This window comes from Leuresthes tenuis, unplaced genomic scaffold (assembly GCF_036924035.1).
Source record: "Leuresthes tenuis unplaced genomic scaffold, fLeuTen1.0.hap1 SCAF_13, whole genome shotgun sequence".
NCBI lineage: Eukaryota > Metazoa > Chordata > Actinopteri > Atheriniformes > Atherinopsidae > Leuresthes > Leuresthes tenuis.
The window spans coordinates 12,278,651-12,300,595 of record NW_027325367.1 but is presented as its reverse complement, the minus strand read 5'-3'; the positions used below and the strand labels follow the sequence as shown (position 1 = coordinate 12,300,595).

Here is a 21,945-nt window from a genome sequence, read left to right as displayed (position 1 = left end):
GTTGGAGTTTGGAAAACATTCTTTGGGAATTCCAAGAGCTCTGAGAGCTTAAAGGCCCAAACAAGCCTCAATAGCTGCCTTTCATCCACTCCTCCAAGCCATTACTCACTTAGAAACAGCCACAACAAGAGCCTAAAAGAAAACTCAATTCATTAAGTCCATACTCTGTTTTAATTTAGGCTGCATGATATGTGTTGCAGAGAACTTTGAGTCTGTAACTTTGTTTTAATAGCCATATTCAGAAAATGTTGGCTTTTTTTCCCCAAGTGGTATTATTGCTCTGTTTGTATTTCTGTACATTAATGGACATAGAGAACTGATAGGATTGTCTTCTTCTTCACCAAGCACATATACACTATAAGTCAACAGCAGAAACCACACATATATCGTGTTATCTGTCAAAATATGGTTTTATATGGTACATACGGTTGCATTTTTTTCAAATCTGGAAGACCTGTACGTCAAAACAAGTTAGACATACTGTATGTTGTTCTATTTACTCATTCATTTATGTAAGAAAATAATCCAAAATTGCATATCTGACTGGCAAAGGTATGTGGACATGAAGTCAGGTTTTTTCAATAAATAGAATGAAAATAAAGCATGAGTGGGTGCCCTGGTTTATTTAAAGACTGGCTAGGGTGGTGTTTTTCATAATGTTTCTTCTTGCTTCTCTCACTATTCCAAATGAGAAAGAAGAAGAATGTTGAAGTCCTATTTCTAATCCAATAAAACTGTTGTGGAAAAACTTAAAGTGATGTTTTTGCAACTCATAAATATGTTATATTGGATTTTTTTAACTGAAGTATATTTGATATTATACTCGCGTCTATTTTTTTTGTGTTTAATTGGGTTCTTTTTCATTTTGCAAGATCATATCCAAACTGTTACCTGCAACTGTGACTTTTTCACATTTTAAGCCTTTAACATTCAAACACACCTTGATGTGGGAGGCATTAATGTAGCCTGTGTTGTTCTCCTTGTTGGGTACAAGCTCCACTCGATTCTCCTCATAAGGGACAACGTCACGGAAACGGTTGCGCTCAGCGTTTTCGGGCAAAGTTGCAGTTGTGAGAACAGAGTCTGCCCTCCTCTTAGGCACCTGTTCGTACTCAGTGAAGACCCGCTCTTCCTCAAGCTTCAACTCCAAAGTCTTACACTACAGTGGCGGAGAAATAAAGAAATGACAGAGGTCAGCCATCAAGTTAGTTTCTCTGTGAGCCCCAAAAAGACTTTAATTTATTTACATTTCACCAAACCCAAAAGGTTATTCTGACCATGAGAATTCTTGTTTAGATATAGGTCCATATTTCCAAGCTCTCAACTAAAGACCCTGCTCACTCCAGTATCAAAGAACTCAAAGCATTTGTACTTAATTAACACAGCTTTAAAAGATTTTTAAAAATGCACTAGCAGTGGGCACTCATTCTGGTGGGGGTACATGTTTTATTAGGCCAGTCATGTTTGGGAGGGCAGAATATCTTTCTACCCCTCTTTCTCTGTGGCTCGCTCAAGCTCTCTCGGGTCACATTCTTAACATACCAGCGGGCCTAGAGGCGATAAGCACCACCATGCCACGCGTTCCACAGCCCACTTAGGGGTTTGCCCCCATTAGCGTAGCAACAGCCAGGGACAAAGACAGGGTTTCACACATCCCACTCAAAAGGGAGCAAACAGACTATCTGGGAAGTGGAATTAATTAAGTTCATGTGATTATGAGTCAGATTCTCTCTGTTTAATTTCAACGACCACTGGAAACTGGTGACACGCTTTAAATTTGATCAAAAAGTCTTCTTTTGTTATTTGTTAGGAAAATAATACTTATAATTGGGAGCTAAAAAAGAAGATATAAAAATAGCTTGTTTTTCTAGCACTAACAACAGTTAGTTGTAATTGTAACAGCCTATCAGTTAGTTAGTACATTAAGAACTCCCTGTTAAATAGCAGCACCAAAACAGAAGCATAAAATAGTTTCCTGGTCAAATTTCTTTTAAGATGCCTGTCAATCAATAGACTATTATGTCTCACTAAAAGAAAAACAGCATCAAGGACATACAAAATGTTTTCCTGATATAGATAAAGTCATAAAACCTTAAAGAAATTAACCATATTTTGTAGAGAGCAAGCATCTCACCCTTTCGTCTGTAGCTGACTTGGCGCCCTCCTCTGCTGTACTCTCAGGGACAGGCATTCGGGCCACACAGAGTCCATTAAGGGCAGCCATCATCAGAGGTCTCTTCATGGAGTCCACAGACATCTTCTGTCTTTCCAGCGTCTTGAAGAGAGAGGAAAATCTTGGTGTCATGTTTACAGGTACTGGCAGTGATGAAAGTGGCTCTGTGTGCATGCGCACAAACAAACTGGGCGGGGAGTTTTGACGTGCATGTGTTTCCTTTTTCTAGAGCAAATCCGGCCACCCTAGCCCACAGGTGTGAAATAACAAGCCCGGAATACAAAGCCTATTAAGAGAGACTTGCACCATCTTATCGATCTCATTGCCTTCAGTTTCCTTTTACCCTCGTTTTATCCTTCCTCACACATTTTTGAATACCTCATCTCTTTGTTTATGCCCACCTACCTCTCCAGCCTTCTTTTCTGTACAAAGCCCATATTCTTTCTGCCATACAGACTGTTTTTCTCACTGCCAAAAGCCAACCCAGATTGCACAGCCCCTCCTTCTTCCAAGGATTACCTCTGCTAATCTGCGATGCTATTAAACCTCCAATAAAGCTCCGCCTCCTTCATCCCCTGTGGGACAGTCAAAACAACAGCTTGAAGGTCAATAAGAGCACCCTATAAGATAAAGCAGCTGGTAGACATAGGGGTTTTGGACAGAAGTAAATAATTTTGGAGATTCATGGGCTAAAAACACAAATTCAGGTCAGTCATGGACAGAGGTTTGTCACTACCAGGTCATAATATGATTGGACCCATACCTGGACTCTGGTGTCATGTCAACTTTTTGAGACTGAACAGAAAGCCAAAACATAAAAGAACACCAACTAAAGGAACAATCTAATGGGATTTGTACGGCTTTTAGCTGCCATGGGGAATTCAGAGCCTAGAGCTACCCTCTTATGTGCTGAAACCCAGATTGCTGCAGATAAGAAGCTGAGAAACTAGCAAGCAAACAGCAGCCATTAAAACAGTAGCAGTATGGTGGGTTTTGTCCAGGACAGGATATTTTGCCTTGATATTTCTGTGGAATCATAAATACTTACCTCCCATATGTGACTATGAGGAATCTTATTTAATAATGTATCAATAAGCCTGTTATTGACATAAAATATGTTTGTGTGCATAAACACCACGATTAATGCATATACATTGTTCATTATTCCTGTGTTTCTCAGATTAAATAAGCAATCAGTAGTCAATCAAATTGTATATCCTCATTACCATCCCAATTTCCTCTTTTCTAATTAACCAAAACTATTTCTACACAGATTGCAATAATAGTGTGAAATCATAGAGAAAAGCAGTGCCACTATGCCATTTCAGCAATAATATATAGTGTGTATTTTTAACAAAAGGAATTAGTTGCCTGGTGCGATTTAAACATCCTGTTATCTCTAGATGTTATTTTCTTGTGGTCAAGCTGACTAGAATGAAGGTGTATACTAGCTTTGTCAGATAACTACACCACACCATTAATTGAGATTTTGTATAATGGCATACGAACATAATTTTTTTTTCTTAAGTTTTCCATCCAAATCAGTTCAAATGCTGTGAAAAATGTACTTTTGATGATTGAACTCAAAAGTGAAGGTTATCAAAATGTTTGTTTCCATTAAAAAAATGATTAATTGTTTCACTGAACAATATATGTAGATACAAAAGTTGTCATCTTACCCTCTGAGCAATTTCCCTCTCGACTATGCTGTCCTCCAAAGAGAACATCTCTGAGACCGGCCTCTCTTTGACTGGCTCCTTCCTCACCCTCTCCTTTACACTGGTCAGGTCTGGTTCTGAAATAGATGGACCTAAAACTGCCCCATTCACCCCACTCTGATCCCCTCTGGTCAGAGTCCCTCCACTACCACCAGGCGTACCAGCACTCTGGGCCTGCACAGTTTTGAGTGCTTGATTGGGGTCCATTGGTCCCTGGCTGCAATGTGGTCCTTGATTGTTGTTGTGGTGGTGAGTGTGGTTGTGATTGTGAGAGCGAATCTGAGCATTGGCAGGAGGTCTAGGAGGGCCAGGATACTCTGGAGGGGGTTTGTTTGGCAGTTTTGCCAGAGCAGCCTGGAGCTGAGCACTGATGCTAATGTCCTCATTCAGACCTGGGATCTGAACATCCAGTTCAGGCCTCTCCTCTTCCTCTTCTTCCTCCTCTTCACTCTCACTGCTGTGTATAAGCATTGTAGCATTAGAAAGAGTCTTTTGATGCTGGTAAGCAACTGTTGAAGGAGGTGCTACAGGGGTCTCAGGTGCATTCTGGGCAGGCTTCTGCATGGGCACCTCCTTTGGCTGCTGAGGTGGTGGTTGGGGTTGAGGTTGCAACTGAGGGGTTTGCGGCTGGGGCTGAGGAATGGTCTGAGGCTGAGATGGCATAGCATGTTCTCTGAGAGTATTCCTCCGATGAAGCGGGGCGTTTATGCCCTTCATCACCAGGCCCTCCATCCCACCGCCACTTCTCATGCTGCTGATGACCTCCATGCTGTGTCTCTTTCCGAGGTTGGACCGGTGTTTAGCAGCTGCAGTTAGAGGTTCACTAACTTCCTGCAGGGACTGGTGCACCACTGCGGAGCTATCCGGCTGGAAGGTCTTGACTAACAGCTGCACCATGCGGGGAAGGAGCTCTGGACTGCTGCCTCCAATGCAACGATGACGGTGGCTGGCAAGGTCTGGCGTGCTGGTGGCTGGGCGGAAGGAGGTAGAGGGGTAAGGTGGAGGAGGGCGTGACATGTGGTTTCTCAACATGTTAGCTGTAGCTGCATAGCTTCCCATGTTGGTTCCCTGCTGTTTGGTGTTTGCTAGCTCAGGTGTGCTGACAGTATGGGAGATGGAACTTCCAACACCTCCATCGTTACCTCCACCTCCATTAACACAGGGTGAGTGACAAGGACCCTGGCTGCTGGCTGGTCCTCCTTGATGGGGGCCGTGGGACACTGGCTTACTATAACTGATCTGTAAAACAGACAAAACAATGTGAGATGAAAGGAACAAAGAAAAAAATTTAATTAAACACAAAGAATCCACTAGTACCTGTGGTGTGTAAGGCCCTGGGCTGGGGCCAGGGACGTGATAAAGGCCCCTTTCCCTCATCTCTGGCTGGCTGTACACCAGAGGCTCAGGCTGGCGGTAAGCACAGGCATTGCTGATGTTCAGACTGCGCAGTGACTGGCTATGGAGGTCATGATGAGCAGGGAGCATGCGTCGCTTCTGCCGCATGACAGCATCATACTCCGGCGTGGGCCGGTAGGATGGAGCAATGATGGCACTGTGGCGGTGGCTGGGGATGTAGTCAGGACGCATGATCTCACTGCCAGGAATACTGAGGTTGGAGGACATGGGTGAAGGAGGGACAAAAGTCTGGGAACGGTTGAGGGAGCTGAGGCTGGGGCTGCTGTACATGCTTCCATTAGGCACAGTACCGTTTCGGAAGGCAAAGTCCACCGGACAGCGATCCAGACTGGTTTCCGACTTGTAGTAAGGGTCTTCATGGAAGATGCTGTCTATAGTGCAAACAAAACAGAAGCATAATAAAATCTGTGTTCCAGACAAGTTTAAAGAGGTTATATACAGCCTTAAGAAACAACTGTGAGCAGCAGCAGCTAAACCAAATCAAAAGAGGGAACATTACTCGATAGGAAAAGCAAGAACTATGCTCACTCTCAAAGAGGCACATGCATCATCAAGGTCAATAGTTAGCTGCAACATGTTCCTCCAGCTGTTTATTTTTTTTAAGTTCCACTTACATTTTCAACCCTCTGTGACATGTTGCTGTTATCAGAATCTAGAAAAATATTTTTCATGAAATGGTGAAATGTCTCACATTCAACATGTGATGAGGTTTTACAAAACAATAATGTTAAAAATAGCTACAGTAGTAAATATTTCTACATGATAAATCAAAGACTTCCTGTATACAGTGACTGGAAAAGTAAAGCATAGACATTATCTTGTGATAGTTGAAGTCGCACTGTGGAATTATCTCACACCCACACATTCTAGCACACCCAGTGTGTTTTTTTCCATTCCTGTTTTATTGTCAAGCCGACATGAGTGAAGTTCTTCGGATTACAAGGCGGTCTGAGTGTGTGAAACAGTCAATGAAAGAGTGAAGCACAAATAAGGTCACTGCTGTGCCCCCCAAACGTTGGGCTCTAATTGGCTGGGAGGTTGTTAAAATATAAGTGGGCTGTGAGTCACACGCTTGATGGGAAAGACACAATTAGCCAATTCAGATGGTATTGTCGGGGCGGCAAAAGTTTCAAATCGCACTGTGGTTTAAGTGGTGAGATGGTAGGGGTGAAACTTCTAAATCTGTCTCTTTGTGTTTGTGGTTTATACATACCTTGAGAGCTTTGTGTGTCCTGATAATGCTCTGCATACTGGGAATGCACTGACTGGAAGTTACAGGACTGGGGCCGTGGCTAAATAAAGAAATAAATGTAACACAGTTAGAGGGAAGCACTGTAACTGTTTCTGACTAAATAGCAACATTTCAGTTTCTTTGCATTACAAAAGAGTCATCATCCCATCTTTAAAGCGGGTAAATATGACACTCAGGTAGTACACTTGGGTTAGAGCTTGCAGTTTTTCACACAGTCATCTGAAGACTCCAGTGGAGTGACTGAACATCTATTGTGCCACATTTAGCCAAGCCATTGTCCGGCCTGCTGGATGGGAGAGTCAGAATTCACTGCCTTCATTGTCGCACCGGAAGAAACGCCCTTGCTAATTTTCCACCATCTCCAACACATGTTCAAACCAGGCTCCGTGACATAACTGGGAGCTGCCCTGAGTGGGAGTGTGGCATCGGACTCAAAATTTCTCTCCTGTCTAATTGTCTCACTTATCCAGGCCAGAAGCTTGAGACTGCTTGGCCTCAAGACTACTTTTTTGAGGGCTCGTCTCTCAATCAACCGCATTTTTACTGGACCTAGTCTCAGACAGCGTGGTCAGACCACGACTGTGGTCACCAAACTGCCTGTCAAAAGTCTCATTGTGATCAAAACAAATATAACGGCCTAACTAAGTTGTCCAGAACTTACAGAGAGGTTGCATACCACAAGGTGTTTTTAGTTCATCTTTCATGCATAGTTGACTGCTTTCAGTGACCTGCTTTACTAAATATTGAGTGACCCGTGCATCACATGGTGTTACACATGAGATATGTATTTACTTCTTTAATTTCAGTGGGGTTGTGTCTCTACTTATGACAAATCAGTGACTGTCTACTGCAGCAGACAGCGTTGCACCAGTAGGGTGCAACTACTGTAGAAGCAATCATTGACTGGTGGCGCAGCACTGATGTTCTTTGTTTGAGAAAATGTTCTGCCAAAGAAAACAACCATCTGATGCCAAAGTGAACGGATGTAAAAATTGCTTTAGCTCTAAGTTTACTAAGTCTGAGTTATAAGGTGAAAGTTTGCTCTACCCCTGTTACTGTTTAGAGCAGCAGTTAACTGAGGTTCCTGTCAGCCTTCGACCCTGGTTTTCCAAGCTGAGTGTGTTTGCCCGCTGATTAGTGCAGGTAAGACAGTAAATACTAGTAAGTGTTTCACACACCCCCGCAACAAGGGAAAAAACATACCATGAAACTGACACAGGGCATGTGGAGAAAGTACTCTTGACTTTATTACTCATCGCAATACAGAGCTCTATGATGAGTTTGATAAGGTCCTATGGTTTCCAAGTTCAGCATTTGACTGGTCTGGTCGTGGTCTTGACATGTTCTCAACCCAAAGTCTTGGTCTTGTCTTGTATCGATTTGGTTTTGGTTTTGATTTTGGTGGTCTTGACTACAACACTAAAGAAGCAGCCCTAAATGACTGTACTGATGCACTTCAAAGCAAACAAATGCTTGCAAACTGTACCAAGGACAGGCGGTGGGTCCAAGTGGGTCTCCTCCTGATTGGCGCAGGTGAGTGAGTGGGCCTACGGAGAAAAGTGGCAACACAAAGGAGATTCAAGACAAGCCAAATGATGATTTGCACAAATGCTAGCGCTCTGAATTCTATATAACCAGACTTATCAAATCAGGGTTGCTATTACATAACCTTCAATGTGTTGCTGAACTCAAGTGTAAAAGTTAAATGACAGACAATAGTAGAAACATTAGCAAGCAAATGGCCTTCAGCTGGCCTCTCTGAGCAGCCTCGAGACTCACTCTGCACAGATCTTGTTCTGTTTGTAGAATTTGTGTCTGGAAGTGAAAAGACGAGCAATGTACTTGGCCATTTCCATGTCCTCCTGCAGAAACAGATACAGTGAGAAAAATATTGACATTCTTAAGTAAAACAGCAGTTCTATTCATAGAAAACTGAGCCTGAATTTGCCTCCATATTTGTCCCTCTGGAGGGGAATCTGTGGATGTAACCTTCCACTATAAACCTTGTAGAAAGTGTGTGTGAATGCGCAGAGACCACCTGCAGACACAACACTCACCATGTGAAAAATGATGGTGTCGTCTCTGCTTGTTATCTCCACTGTGATGGCTGACTTGTTGTGCGCTATGGTACCAATGTCCTTCCACCTGTGACAAACACGAAAACACACGCAAACAAAAAAAAAAAAAAAAACATACAAATATTGAATTTTCCCACCCAACTCTCATTCATTTGTACTAGTCCCACAACCTCATAATAACAGGTGGGTTCTGAATTAAGAGAAAAATGAGCATACTGGCACATCGGAGAGACTTACTTATGGAGCATGATGGATCTGCCATTTCTGTGTTTGACAAACACTCCAATAAAAGACACACCAATGAAAATATCATTTGTGTAGTTATCCTGTGGAATAAGAGAGAACAGCTTAAAGAATTTGTTTACCGCGTACAGCTGTGAGGAGGCTCGTGCTGACGCTATTACTCTACCTTTGCAGGAAAGCTCTCCTGGCCAAAGCCATCCAGTTTTTCCACCTCCTTAATATACAGCAGTTCTGCTTCAGCAGCCTGCATTCGACTATAAAGTACAGACAAACTTAGCATAAGCAACAGGCAATCTCATTGCTCACATGAGGACTGATGTACAAGCAGTACACAATCTAGCTGAGAGTACCAGTGACTCTTGTGCTCCTCTGCAACCTTCTTAGTCCACTCCTCCAGCACCTCCTCTCCATTAGGCCAGTTCTGGGAGAGAAACACAGGGACGAGCAAAACAGCAAAGAGCATATATGAGAGAGATGAATGGTCCAGACTACAAAACAGGGAAGATCAGAATCACATGATGGAGAATTAGTGATAGAGAGAAAGGAAGGAAAAGCCAACTACTTAATCTCAAAGAGAAGCATTAAAACGCATGCTTAAGTTGTCTGTCGCACAGTTTACACCTAAACTGTAAACCGATGGTGATGTAAAACATCATGAATCTGTAAACTTAATAAATCTATTGCACTTGATTTTAATCTCGCTCCAAACTCTCATCCCGTACGAGTGTGTTCTTTCTACCTGTCAACCAGATATGCAAGAGGAGGTTCACAGATGACACATGAATGTGCTGCCAGAAGGCACAGATTTTAAATCCACATCAAGCTTGCAAGTACAAGCATTGTGTTAAACAAAAAAGCACTCGTAGTGTCTGCTTCATGAATGTAACAGCTGCAGTTCACGATTGTGCCACTCTGCAAGTGATATGCTAACAGGGCCGACAAACTCAGACTTCCATCTCAAAATGTTACAGAAGAGCATCAGCAGGGTAACGTGCATATGACATTGACTTTTTCAGTTTCCCGCAGCTTAATGGAAAGCACTGCATGTGTGAAAGGGGTTATACACTCACAAGTTGAACAGTGAAGGTTTGAGGACTTACCACTGGGAAGAGCACGTACTCCCTGAGGAAGTCCTGAGACGCGTAGTGATTGAAGTCTCCAAAGTCAGCTAAAAATCAAGAAACACTCACTCAGATTCGTCATCATTCACATTGAATGCAAAAATCTCATGTTATGTGGTTTGTATGACATAGCTGAAGTTTTGAAACACATTTGCTGCCAAATAATCGATCTTCCTACGGTGCTACGATATTCCAGAACTGTAACCTACGCGGAGTGTCCCGAAAGACCAGAGGTTAAGGTGCTAAAAGACATATCCAAGAGAAAGATGGCTAAACTGAGCTTGGTAGACTTTTCTGTGTTGAAAAGGAGCCTAAAAACAATCTACTCCCCAACGTCCTGATAGTTTCTGGAATATACTTTCTTTAAGCAGTTATACAGAAAGTTCACAGCATTTGAGAAGGTCATGAACCTCATGCAGGACAATGCTCCATATGCAACTAGGCACTGCACTGCTTGGCTCTCCAGCAGAGGTCTTACAGATGAGAGAGTAAAGGCGTGAACCCCTTTTTCACCTGACTTTCATCCCACAGGACTTGTGGTTCATTCTCAAGCATTAGGTTTGCACTGAATGAAGACTAAACACTTATATGAACATCATTAGAAAGGCCATGGTTGCTGCTTCAGAGGAAGTATTGATATTAACGAGAGAAGGAGGAGAATTATGCACAGTTAGATATTCCCAGAGAGGGAAAAAAGACTCACCTCCGCTTTACAAGACAAAATATTGTGGGAGATTCAATGACATTTCAGATTTAAGTATGTATCTGATAATGAAATTAATCTAGATAAATTCAATAGGTTACAATATCATTAATTGTTCCCATAGAGTATCAACTAAGAAGGCATTTATTATTTATTAATATGTTTTAGATAAGCTTATATCTAAAAGGCTTCAGCTGCATAGTTAATAATACAAAATTTAGATAGATTTTGTCCATAAAATATTCTGAGCACTCTTCCTAATCATTTTGGCCCTTAAGATGTCAGCTTTATGTAGAGTCATTACTAATAAGTTGAGAGTTAACTACTATGTGGGAATTTGTGTATCTACTTTACTGTTTAAGATTATAAAACATTGGCTTGCACATAATAAAACCCCCACCACAAACCATCTCCATAACACGCTCATTCCTCAGATATGGCTTGTACTGAGCGCTAAAAGCGGCTTGTTGTACAAAAGGGGGCCGAACGGAGGATCCTTGCCTCCCGTCAGATAAGTGTCTTCCTGATGCAGCTGAGCCTAACCTTGGAGCTGCTGATAAGCTAACTGTCTGTTTACATTCCCCTTGGGACACAGACAGCACCCAGGAACAAAACAGAGAGACCGTAGTGGGCTTGTGTGTGTAGGTGCATGTGTTAAGAGCGTTAAGAGTGATACCATAGGAACTCAAGTGGACTGGGTTCTCCCTGTGGTATGCAGCCATATAAGGTAGTGGAGTCAAGATGACCTGAGGAAGCGTGGGTTTGTGCTCTCTGTGGTGCTGACCGTCTCTCTGGTAGATTATTCACTTGAAATGTTTGTTCGTGTGTGTGTCTTACCTTGTACTGCTAGGCCAGCTAGTCTGATGCACTGCTCTTCAGTGCATTGTAGGCGTCCATCCAGCACTTCCTTTTTCACCTGCAGGTAATACTGATACCTACAAAAAAAAGAAAGGCAGTGGGGTAAGAAGAAAGACTCTAGTAAGAAGACATAAAAGGGACATCAGATCTTATCTTTTAAGGGTGACACCAGTGTTGCAAACCATTACAGTTGAAGTGAAGAATCAGACAGAGATCCTTTTTTGTTTTGGAGGGGGGGAGGGGTTGAAAATAACAGGAACCATCAGCAAGAAAAAACTCTTTATATTTCACAGCATTTTCTCACAATTGTAGCCACAATAGTTACTACTATTGACTCAGCTAGTCAAAGCAAAACAAGGCAAATTACTTATGTAGCACAATTCAGCAATTCAAGGCACTTTACAGAGAAATGCAATAAAACAAAATGTTAAATTCCAAAGTAAGGAAAAAAAAGGGGAAAAACGGGAAATTGGAAAGTGTCGTGAGAATAATAAATCACAGTACTTCAATTGAATTCAATTCATTAAATCAATAGAATAGAACAGACTTTATTGTCATTGCACACCAGTTTAAAAATGTTGTGGGATAAAGGAAAGATTGAAAATTTGATTTTAAAGAAGGAAAAGCTGACGTGGACCTGCAGTTCTCTGAAAGTTCGTGCCACATAGGTGGTGCATAAAAACTAATAGCAGCTTTTCAGTGTTTATTCCTAACTGTTGCTATTGTGGTTTAAATGCTTTGCTGATCCAATACCTTATGGCAAGTTTTGCATGAGTAACAATTCAGAATGGTCACAACGGCACTTGAGAGATCTGCTTCCATTACGATGACTTGTTAAAACTGAATTACAGACCTCAGAGTGGAGTTAAGCATATCTTGAAAAAAAAATAAAAAAATCAAAATTAGTCACCATATAATTGTGACTAGTCCAAATTGTGTTTTTGATGTCTTTAAAGTTTATTCCAGCAAGTTAAGCTAATAAATTACAAAATAGTTTCTCCAAGCTGTCCTGTTGAAGAAGAGGTGTCAGTTAATAAACAATGACCCTGGTACTGGCATTGCCCCCAAAAAGCTAGAATAGGATTAGTCTGGCTCTACAGAAAAATCTGACTTGGTGGGTGGCAGCAGAGCACTCTTCTTAGCTTTCAGAAACTCAACAGAATTTCGTTGGTGGTTGATGTTATTTTTTCAACCAGCCACACTGTCTCCATACCCCAATTACACAAAATCGAGTTGGAAAACGTGATGGCCTTATGCTTGACACATTTATCCAAAGAGAGCAGGAGGAGCTTGCGCATTAGCAACTGAAAGATTGCAAACATGGTGACACCACACAGAGACATATTATTCCGTTTCTGGTCTGTACAGCAGAACGTGTGCGTCAAGACTGTGCTGGCAACAGCAATGGCCGGTTTGAACAAAGCCAGAGAGGCCTGTTGCAGAAGTGAGGAATGAGTGAATCACCTCTATTTGAAATACCAGTGACTCATTTTTGACTTGAGTGGAATGCCAAATGTATACCAGTAAGAACTAAACAATATGACTGTATAGGTCTGTAATTTTTCAAGGAACTGAAAGCATGTTACATGAAGCTGACACATCAAGTACTGGGTATAATCTTAGGTTGGATCAACACAAGAGAGGAGCTTTGAAATTGCTGTGCAAATGTGAAGCAAACTGGGACTCATTTCACTGTGGTTTTGGGCAGTGGTGGTTTCGCCAAATGTAAGCTGATACGATGACGGTGCTCAAATTGTTGAGCCCGCTTGCAATCTTCAAAAAATGTGGTAAATGTCCCAAAACCAAGAGGCTGAAATACACCAAGCTCCTAAGTTTTCTAAGCTCCCTTTTGTCCACTTTTAGCCATGGTCCAGCTGGATGTTTGTCTTTTGAAGAATGAGGGTGGCCACACAGGAGGAAAGAGAGAACTGTCAGGGTGACCGGGCTCAGCTGAATAAAAACTTGCACGCCGTTTCCTGTTTGCTGCCATGGTGACCAGAGGCCAAGTCTTTCCAATGTGAACAGTGAGACACCTTTTATGATGTACACTCACACACAAGTTAATACACCAACAGGCCGTGCCAGAGTAATCAAACATCCATTTGGACACCACAGTTACACGCTTAGTCATTCACCCATTCCTCCTCTCAGACACAGGCAAAAACTTGCTCTCAGTCATCCAGAACAATTCAGACTCTTCTTTACTTTTCCTCTACCACCTCACATCTTTCAGTGTTTCACATTTTCTTCCACAATCTCTCCCCCACTTCATCCTGTTCTTTTCTTTTTTGAGCTCCTCTCTGCATACTCCCGGGCCTATAATCGGACCCCGCCCTCCTCCCCTCACCCTGTCATTACGCCCGTTGGCTAAGATGCCATTCCGTTCCCGTGGCAACCCTCTAATTAGTCAACCCCAACCACAGAGACTGCAGCAAGAGGCGGGGCCTGATGTGGTCAAGAGGGGAGGAGCCTTGTGGGACATAAAACCTTTAAAATGATTGTGGACTTTGTTTTTACAAACTCTCCATGTTTTCCCAGCAATCTCTGTATGGGGTCTGGGGAAATGTTGAGGTTAGCAGTGGTTGGTTCTCATTGTGAGGTTAAATGGTAACAACATGGTGGTGTTTATACACATGCGAGGCCAGCGGTGGTGAGATGGACGGTAAACTGTTGAAATAACTCTGAACAAGTGAAAGCGTGACAGTAAAAAGCAGTAAAACACTCCAAATGGGAGAGTGCTTTTTTCACAAAACACATCTTGGAACAGCGGTTCCCATCATTCTAACTTTTAACTCACAAAGCAAACCTACTGACCTAGCTTCTTTTCACCACTGTATACAAGCTGAACATATCTACAAAGTAAAACAAAAAGTTCACAGAAAAACTTGATCTTGCCTGATGTTTTTAAAAAAAAACTCCAAGGAAAATAAAGATTTTACACTAAAAGTACATATCATGAGTAAAATAGGTGCTAAACACCATGACCATACAAAAGCATGGTCTGTAAGGTTGGACTTCTCTCGTTAATATCAACACATTATTAACTGTGTTTGGTAGAAAGTCTACGATGAGCCTACGAGCGCTGGAGATAAACTTGGTTCAAATTTACATATTTATTAATGCGCTTATTTAAAATAGAGCATACATGTTTCTATGACAAAATATTTGATATATAAACTTATATAAATGTATTTCTATTCACAGAACAGGAAGTCTTGGCCTGGTTGTCTGGAAATAAATTGGAATAAATTGGAAATCATTAACTGAGGAGTCTGTCCGCAGACTGCAAGAGAGGAACGGAACCCAAAGAGTTGGTTTCACTTTGTTTTCAACCATCTATGCTTGTAATGTAGCTTCAATGGAGAACACTTACTATTTATGTGGCCGTCACAGAGTGTGTAATCATAATTTCCAACCTTTACAGTTCCATTGATGGGAAATGAAGGAGGGGAACAGCCTAAATGTTAAAAAGGAAAATCTGTCACAAAATCAATTTGTTTTGTTTGTCATTTAACAAATGCAGAAAATTCCCTTAAAAGCAGCAATCCAAACTTTTTTACCATATTCCTAACTTGCATGTGTGCACCAAAAAAAAACAAAAAAAACGTGTGGTGTGTGTCAGAGTGACATCACAATGCTGTAACAGCTGGTGAATATGCATACTTAGACGTGAAGTAGAACGCTCCTTACTGGGAGATTCTTGTGACTTCTATCATTGCAGAGTGCTCTGCTGGCAGTCCAGGCAGCCTCACAGGCACAAAGAGCCCCTTATGCCCACGCATGTTCAAGCCCCACTCAAAGACATGCTGCCAGATGTCCGAGTGGCCTGGACAACAAGCCTGTGAGCATATGTGCATGCATGCATGAATGCGAGTATGTGTGTGCATATGGACGCTCCCCCTTCTCCACTCCCACCACCTCTGCAGTGGTGTGACCCTGAACACCCCGTCAGCCCTGTGATGGGTCCAGACGGTTTGTGTGGGAGGCAGGAGGATTTCACTTTGAAATTTGTTGAATCAGCAAGGGGCACAGCAGTGTACAGCTGTGTGTGTGTGTTGGTGATAACTAGCTGAACAAAGCTAGGATTTCAAGGCCAATGGTGGTAGCCTTGGGGGCTGCTAAGGCCAGCTGGCCTCGCTCCGGTCAACAGCTCTCGTTTAGGTTCCTCACTTTCTCTCACTGAGACAGTTTTCTCCTCCTTCATATCAATGACACCCTGGAACAGAAGACTTCGACCACACACAACTCTGTGAGATCTGCCGCGCATGAGTGCATGATATCTAGTTACAAGTGAGTAACAAATAGGAGGTAGTACAGAAATCAGCTTGATTAAAAGATCAACAATCAATCTGTCAACATGGGACCGAAGTTAATCCTTTAACTGTTTCAGCATACAGCTGAATGCTGCATTCAGATGCAGCTGAATTCTATTTTTTTTTTTTTTTTTTTGGCAGAGGCAAGCTGTTTTGGTGCAGCCATCAGCATTGGCACATGATAATGTGTTTTAGTGACAGGAGAAAACAAGGGACCGTCGAAAACATTGGAGTCTCCAAGAGAGGCGAGTGTAGATGCTGCTACAGCATCAGTAAGATAAGAATTGGAGAGCATTTCTTTATTGAAAGAGGAGCAAAAGACAACTCTGACAACCTTTGACAGTAGAAAAGATATTTGTCATCCTCTTCCATTAGACTCCACTCTGATGAGCATATTTTGTGAGAGTGTAGGTTCTCCCCAAATACTTCCAAAAAGTAAGTTCCTTGATGGTACTGTATAACAATAAAACTGATAGTTAAAGTGTCCAAGATTGAAGAGAATGATAAGGGTTTTAGCCTTTTTCTTCTATTGTCCATCAATAAAAGATTTTTTTTTTAAACCAGTTTTGATAACTTGTGCTCCCACTGCCCGATTTCATACCCACAATTCACCCATAAATTCCAAGAGTAACTTGTTGATTGATTTGTACTACAATGCTTTTGCCACAAGTGCACAGGCTCACCTCATAAGGATGGATTTAATTCAATCATGATCTTGCACCTTGAAGAGGTTGGAAAATATTCTCCTACATGTATAACTATATACCATGTCAGCTTGCATGGCTAACATCCTTCTGTTTACAAAAGTCACATTTCAACACACCTTGCTGGATTTAAGGACTTTTTAGATTCCTTCAGTATTTTTTTTTTTTTTTTTTTTTTTAATTGCAATACATTTAGTGATCTTTGAAGCTGTCAACAGTATTTACTCTAAATTACAACAAATCACTCAGATTCCAAAAAGAGGTATTCAGTCCAGAGTTGTTTTTTTTGTTACAGAATATAAATCAGAAAACAATTAAGGAAAAGTGAACAAAAGAAATTTTCTTTGATATGCATTTAATTCAAAGATAACTGGAGCAAATTTAATGTAAAACATGTTAAAACACTGATTACGGTGCTTTTATGATAGTGTACAGCGACTGTAAGAAAAAAGCATACAGAGATTGATGAGCCCCCGCTGTGTTAGTTTTCACAGCTGCAAGGAGAGAGGAAGAGAAAGAAGGAAAAACAGATGAATGGATGGACAGGAAGAGGGTGAGAATCAGTATCAGGTTACAGATCAGTCAAACACTGAACTTCAAAGACCTGACCACATGAAAAAAGCTCATATTACTCAGTAAATTTACAAAGAGATAGTCAGTGTTCTGCCTTTCTAGTTATTGGCAACATATATTGTTACAAAGTTTTATCTGCAAATTTCTAAGTCAACACTACTGAAGAAACTATAAGATTTTCTTTGTATTGTACATTAGACATTGTACATTAATAAAAAAAATTTAAAAATAAAAATAAAAACTGCAAATATGTAGTGGAGTGTTAAAAAACACGTTCACAGCAGCTCAGACCACATGAATGACAAGGTAAAGAAACCCAAAGCCAAGACTTGCTGCCAAACTTTTACTTTCTCTGTCCCCACTTGTCTTAATCTCTACCTGTTCCCCTCCCTCTGAATCCTGCGGTCCTTGTCTCATTAAACCAGGTGTGTAGAAAAATATCTGCCTCACTGGATCCAATCCAGATCCACCAGCAGACAGTAAATTATAAACATTTTTAAAAGATGACTGTCTGTCGTAAAAAGGAAACCCCTGACACCATAAGAGAGATGGGACATTAGGGTTTATTAAAAAAAACCTTGGCAACATAAAATGTTTGAACCTCCTCAAAAAGGTTGTGGAGATTGTTTTCAACTTCATGTGGGATGAGGCTTTTAGAAAAGTTGCCTCAGGGATTCTGTATGGCCTTACAATGTGTTGTATTGTAACCAACTCTTCTGACAGGGTTGCAGCTGGCTTCTGAGAGGATTCTTGGGGGAGTGTGTGAGTGTGTCTGTGTGCATATGTTTTGTAAACCAGACATCCCCCCCCTCTCCCTTTACCCCCAGCACTTCTGCAAGGAGGAATGTGTGGTCCGCCTCCTACGCTGGACGGCTGTGCCAACATTCCTGACAAAGAGAAAAAGAGAAGAGGGGGAGATCTAGGAGGAGGATGAAGGGACACTCAGAAAGAGAGTGAAAATGTGCAGCCTTAAAGATGAGGAGATCTGCTTTTGATAAAAAGGAGCAAAGGTGACACCATGTACAGGGATTGTGAGAAAGAAAGAGGGGGCTTGAGTAAAAGAGATGACCATTGTTCTCTAAATTGCCCCCATCATAACCTCTGCAACTCAATAACCCTCATACACATTCACACACACATACACATCATAAAAGCCCATAGGGATTCCTGGAATACCACCCTTTAACCAGACTAGATCCTGGTTTCCATATAACAAACATGCAGACTCACTCTCTAAACTCTCCAGTCTGCCGCTATCAGACACAGGTTGTTCACAAACAGGATGATTTCATTGCTTCCAGTCTAAGCATACAAACTCATGTCTGGTCCTGCCTTTCAAAAGTACCAAGGAATTCAACAGCTGAAATGACTGAAAAAAAAAGAAAGAAAAAAGACTGATACATACACACACAAAATATCAAGCTGCGACCTGCAATCGACCTTTCTCACATCCAGCGAGGCAAAGGCCACAAATTCAGCATCTTAGTGCGAGGCAGACCTGCAGTGTGCGAGTCGGAGTGTGACTGAGATGCCTGGCTGTCCGCTACACACTGACCCCTCCATGCACTCCTCACAGCTACCAAACTTGCTCATTCACTCAAATGAACACACTCTTGCAGACTACACACTGTGGTATAAGAAAGCGATGGCTGCTGTAGATAACATCAGTTGTTTGACTTGTACTCTAGTTACGAAAAATCGCAATTGGGAAAAAAAAAAAAAAAAAACTTTCACAAATATTCAAAAAAAAAGTTTTTGCATTCACTTGCTTTTGTTTTTCTTCCCGCCCGGTTTTTTTTTGGCCTTTTTCCACGAACAATTACACAACAAAGCCATTAATGGGAAATGCTGGGAAACACCCTTTGGGCTAAGGTTGGGTTAAGTAAATGACATCATATTACAAGCCTGATAAACTGTTTCTGACTCTAAAGAAGAAACATACCAACAAAAAGGAAAATAATTACAATGCGTTCAATTGAACGAAAAAAAATCCAGAGAAGCTCTGTTATAATCAGTGCATAGGCAAGGCCATCCCAGCTTTATTATCATTGCTGCCGTCTTGGTGGATTTGGAGTTAAATTTAGCTACTTTTTACACACGATCAGCTTTTTATTTCTTTCAAAAAAGTGAATGGTGAGAAATTTAACGATTTAGTTGTCCATTATCTGTACACTGTGTGGTCAAGTGATTGAGAAGCTCACTCGTGCAGCCGCAGAGCCAAAAGACAAAACAGAGTGGAGGAAGTGAAGAAGCAGCTGCCGCAATACCGCAGCTGACAGACATTTATCACTTAGCAAAAATCACTCGTGACACTCTGACATTTCTAATGTTCTGTCTGAAGCATAATCGTATATGTAAGTATAGCATTAATCACTGCTCAGATGTTGTCTTTAGAGTCAAAAGCAAAAGCAAACAGATGTGAAGAGCAGAGGAAAAAGTAAAAATGCAAATGTGACACCACGATGTCATGACTATGCTGATTAGTGTATAATGCGATCCAACGACATTTAGTGACTTTTTCAGTTAAGTTTTTTCTACACTTAACTGGAAATAGCTGGCAACACTATTTATCATCGTTATATATTGCATAGCCAAGCATACAAAATAGCCTACAACCGACACCTTCCGACAACGCTGCACAGTCTGGTTTATTTCCTCCAAACCAGGAAATAAACCAAAAAAAAAAAACCCCATCATATTTATTCATCTATTTTTTTTCTTTTTTTGTGACATTTAAACCATTCAGCTAAAACTTACCATTTGAATGAAAACACGACTCTTGTGTCTATCTGTAAACACATTTACATATGAAGGGGTTCATAAAGCTTAAACGTGCCTCTGTCTTTGCAAACCAAGCTAAGCTAACCAACTGTGGGCCGTCACTTCATGGTGACCTGTGCGTTTGTCCAAAATGATCAGACTGTTTCTTTTAATTTTAAGAAAAGAAAATCTATCTTCAGTGTTGCTATACAGTGACAACATTGAAAACCATTGAAAATTGTTACAATGTTTATGTAGCAATCACACAGTACTAAATAATCAAATTTTCACTTTGCATGAACACGCCTCACTTCTTTTCCCATTCCTATATTTTACTCCATTTCACATTTCTTAAAATGTCTGCACCCATGAAACAGAAAGCGGTTACTTTTAGAGACTTAAAACATCTACCTTCTGTGTAGACAGTTTTTTATTAAGAAGCAAAAATAAGATTAAAAAAAAGTAATTTTTGGAGACTCTACCTGGTGGCTTCTTGCTCCAACCGGGAAACATTTGGAACATAGAACATGACTCCAAAAAATAGCAACGGCTCATTGCCAAATTTATCCAGCTGCTTCTTGAGGGGTTTCTCAAGTTCCACCCAGCGTTGAGCCGGGGCCTGGGTCTTCCCTTGGAACCAAAGCCCAAAGTAATGGGTCTGCAGAGGATAGAGAAAGAGAGAAGGTGTTATAGTGGTGCAGTCCAATGGAAGAAAAGGAAATATAGGAGAGGAAATTAAACAAAGATGAGTTCTGGGAACCAAAAGGAGAAATAAAGCTCAAATAAATGGATCTAAATAAACTAAAGAAAGATAAGGGAAATGGAAAGTGGATAAGGTACAAAGTGTTAAGGGGTTTGTAGGCATGGAGAGAAATTGATTGAGCTGAGAAACAGGAATAGAGTTGAGAAATACATTGGGATATACATAATAAAGAATCAGAGAAGTGATCTTAATGAACATGCATTTCATCATCAAATCTGGTCAAACTTTTGGTATCAGCAAGATAAGATTTAACATAAACACTAAAGTAGATCCATAACAGTAGGATGACAAGTTTGAAAAAATCCAAATGAGCACACAACTGTGGCTGGTTATTCTATAAGGAGACGTGTGTTCAAAGTTAAAGTGAAAGATAGTCGATAAAGATTAAAACTGCATTCAGAGAGAATAAATCTGGTCTTTGAAAAAAAAAAATGGCTTTGGTTATCATAAAGGTCAAAACAACAACTGCAAAGGAGCAACTCTGACTTAATTCATTTTCTTAACCTTTGGCACTTGTGATGTCTCAGCTGTGAGGCAGGTGTCAGCGTGTTGTTATGAGATCATTCCCCATCACAGATTTTGTTTTACATATTTCACTGATCAAAACAGACAAGAACAGGTAACCTTGAAAGGGTATTTCTCTGCAAAATGCGGGCGACCTTTAAGAAAGATCAGACAGCTACAAGACGGCGATTGCTGATGACTTTTATAAAACAGAGGCCTGACCTGTATCATAGCTGGTGTGTTCCAGAAAGATTTTGTCAAACTTTGTAACCTTAAACACCAGATGACACATCGCTATACTTTAGACTAAAAAGCTGACAATTCATTGGCTTTTTGAGAGTTTGACATGTGTGTGTTACTGTTATTACAGAGGGGTAAGCACACCTGTTTCCTCTGCATGATTTCATTCATCTATAATGAAAATGGCATGGCTCCAGGTTGAGCTGCAACACACAGCACTCACAAACGTAAAGACCGTCTCACGGACACGCTGCAGACATGGACACGTAAACAAAGCCCTGAGGTGGTGTGCACTGATGAGGCAGACAGCCGCTAAAGTTGTGGTGTGACACCACCTTATTTATAACATCGCCGACACCTGCCAAATACCACAACACTATGCGAGTATGCACGACACCGCCCGTTTCTACGTCGCATTGTCAGCAGCTCCAACAAGCGCACACACACACACACACACTGAACACACATTTGTCAACTCGATCTGTCTTCAGGTGAAAATTCACAAATCCAGTATGCCTTTCACGCA

General features: G+C 41.3%; 1 protein-coding gene across 1 annotated transcript in view; it reads right to left on the bottom strand.

The window, feature by feature from the left end:
• Positions 1 to 21,945, bottom strand: part of LOC140266711 (tyrosine-protein phosphatase non-receptor type 14-like) — a 39,111-nt gene that overhangs the window by 3,194 nt on the left and 13,972 nt on the right. Inside the window, exons 3-16 of the mRNA XM_072361798.1 lie at positions 20,395 to 20,570; positions 11,542 to 11,639; positions 9,981 to 10,048; positions 9,231 to 9,301; positions 9,047 to 9,134; positions 8,875 to 8,963; positions 8,617 to 8,704; positions 8,339 to 8,421; positions 8,046 to 8,106; positions 6,521 to 6,599; positions 5,209 to 5,678; positions 3,853 to 5,130; positions 2,135 to 2,275; positions 941 to 1,159 (exon numbers count right to left, since the gene is read on the bottom strand). Coding sequence (XP_072217899.1) covers positions 941 to 1,159; positions 2,135 to 2,275; positions 3,853 to 5,130; positions 5,209 to 5,678; positions 6,521 to 6,599; positions 8,046 to 8,106; positions 8,339 to 8,421; positions 8,617 to 8,704; positions 8,875 to 8,963; positions 9,047 to 9,134; positions 9,231 to 9,301; positions 9,981 to 10,048; positions 11,542 to 11,639; positions 20,395 to 20,570 — 3,009 coding nt within the window. The remainder of the gene's footprint in view (positions 1 to 940; positions 1,160 to 2,134; positions 2,276 to 3,852; positions 5,131 to 5,208; positions 5,679 to 6,520; positions 6,600 to 8,045; positions 8,107 to 8,338; positions 8,422 to 8,616; positions 8,705 to 8,874; positions 8,964 to 9,046; positions 9,135 to 9,230; positions 9,302 to 9,980; positions 10,049 to 11,541; positions 11,640 to 20,394; positions 20,571 to 21,945) is intronic.